The 1096-nt window shown below is 39.3% G+C and overlaps 1 protein-coding gene across 1 annotated transcript in view; it reads left to right on the top strand.

Annotated features, from left to right (window-relative positions):
* Positions 1-1096, top strand: part of tmem131 (transmembrane protein 131) — a 32297-nt gene that overhangs the window by 20084 nt on the left and 11117 nt on the right. The window contains exon 28 of the mRNA XM_032526674.1: positions 542-728. Within this exon, the coding sequence (XP_032382565.1) occupies positions 542-728 (187 nt within the window). The remainder of the gene's footprint in view (positions 1-541; positions 729-1096) is intronic.

Below are 1096 nucleotides of genomic sequence, written 5' to 3' on the forward strand. Positions count from 1 at the left end.
ACACACACACACACACACACACACACACACACGGATGAAAGGCACTCTCAGGGTTGAACTGATGATAGGATGTAGGTGTAAAATGTCTACAACAAGCTTCTGCACACCAACAATGTCCTACATTATATTAACAGAATTCCATTTTACAGAACTTAGTGCACCTTATTGTACAAACACTGTTTTCTTCATATTCTAAGTCGTCATCATTATTAAAAAAAGCATGTCCTTAAGTTATTACAGTCCTAATCTTTTGGTCAAAGTCACACAGAAAAGAAAGACCAACAAGAAGGGCATTTAGGTCTATGCATACTTTTCATGCAGTGATGTACTTTGAAATTGTCCTAAACATATTCTCAATACTTTGCTTGTGCAATTGAAACATTAAACACAAAGTGATGGAATAAAACGTTCAGTTGATCCCGGGAATCTCACTGATGATAATTATTTAGAAAAAAACATAAAATTGTGTGTTGATATACTTTTCTGTCTCTGTTGCAATATATTCAATGTCCATACGTTATTATCCCTTCATTTATTTCAGAGACAAAAGTCAAGGAGCCAAACTTTACTCTCAGAAGAACCTTCAGAGTGGAGAACACAGGCCTGCTCCCGATCACCATCAAATCGGCAGAAATCAACGGACAAGTGTGTGAAGGATATGGATTCAAAGTTCTCAACTGTCAAGAATTTTCACTTAAGCCAAATGCTTCAAAAGACCTCATCATACTGTGAGTGAACTAACATGTTATCTCAGTCTTTGTCCGTTATATATTTCACTGTGTCTGATTTGAACCTTATGGCGTTTTTCTACTGCATGGTACCTGCTCGACTCGCCTCGACTTTACTCGCTTTTTTGGTTTTCCATTACGAAAATCGTCCCTGGTACCTGCTAACAGGTACTTTATGTAGTATCACCTCTGTCAACGTTCCAAGCCAGCTGAGGCGATACCAGAAGGTGACTTGAAAGCCTGCCGACTGCTGATTGGTCGGAGAGAATCGTCAGTAATCGCTACATCATCATCATCATTGCTAGGACAGACGGGGGTGGAGTCCGGAACAAACTAAAACTAAATGTGTCTTCTGGCAAACAGCCACA

Source organism: Etheostoma spectabile, chromosome 9 (assembly GCF_008692095.1).
Source record: "Etheostoma spectabile isolate EspeVRDwgs_2016 chromosome 9, UIUC_Espe_1.0, whole genome shotgun sequence".
In the NCBI taxonomy this organism is placed as follows: domain Eukaryota; kingdom Metazoa; phylum Chordata; class Actinopteri; order Perciformes; family Percidae; genus Etheostoma; species Etheostoma spectabile.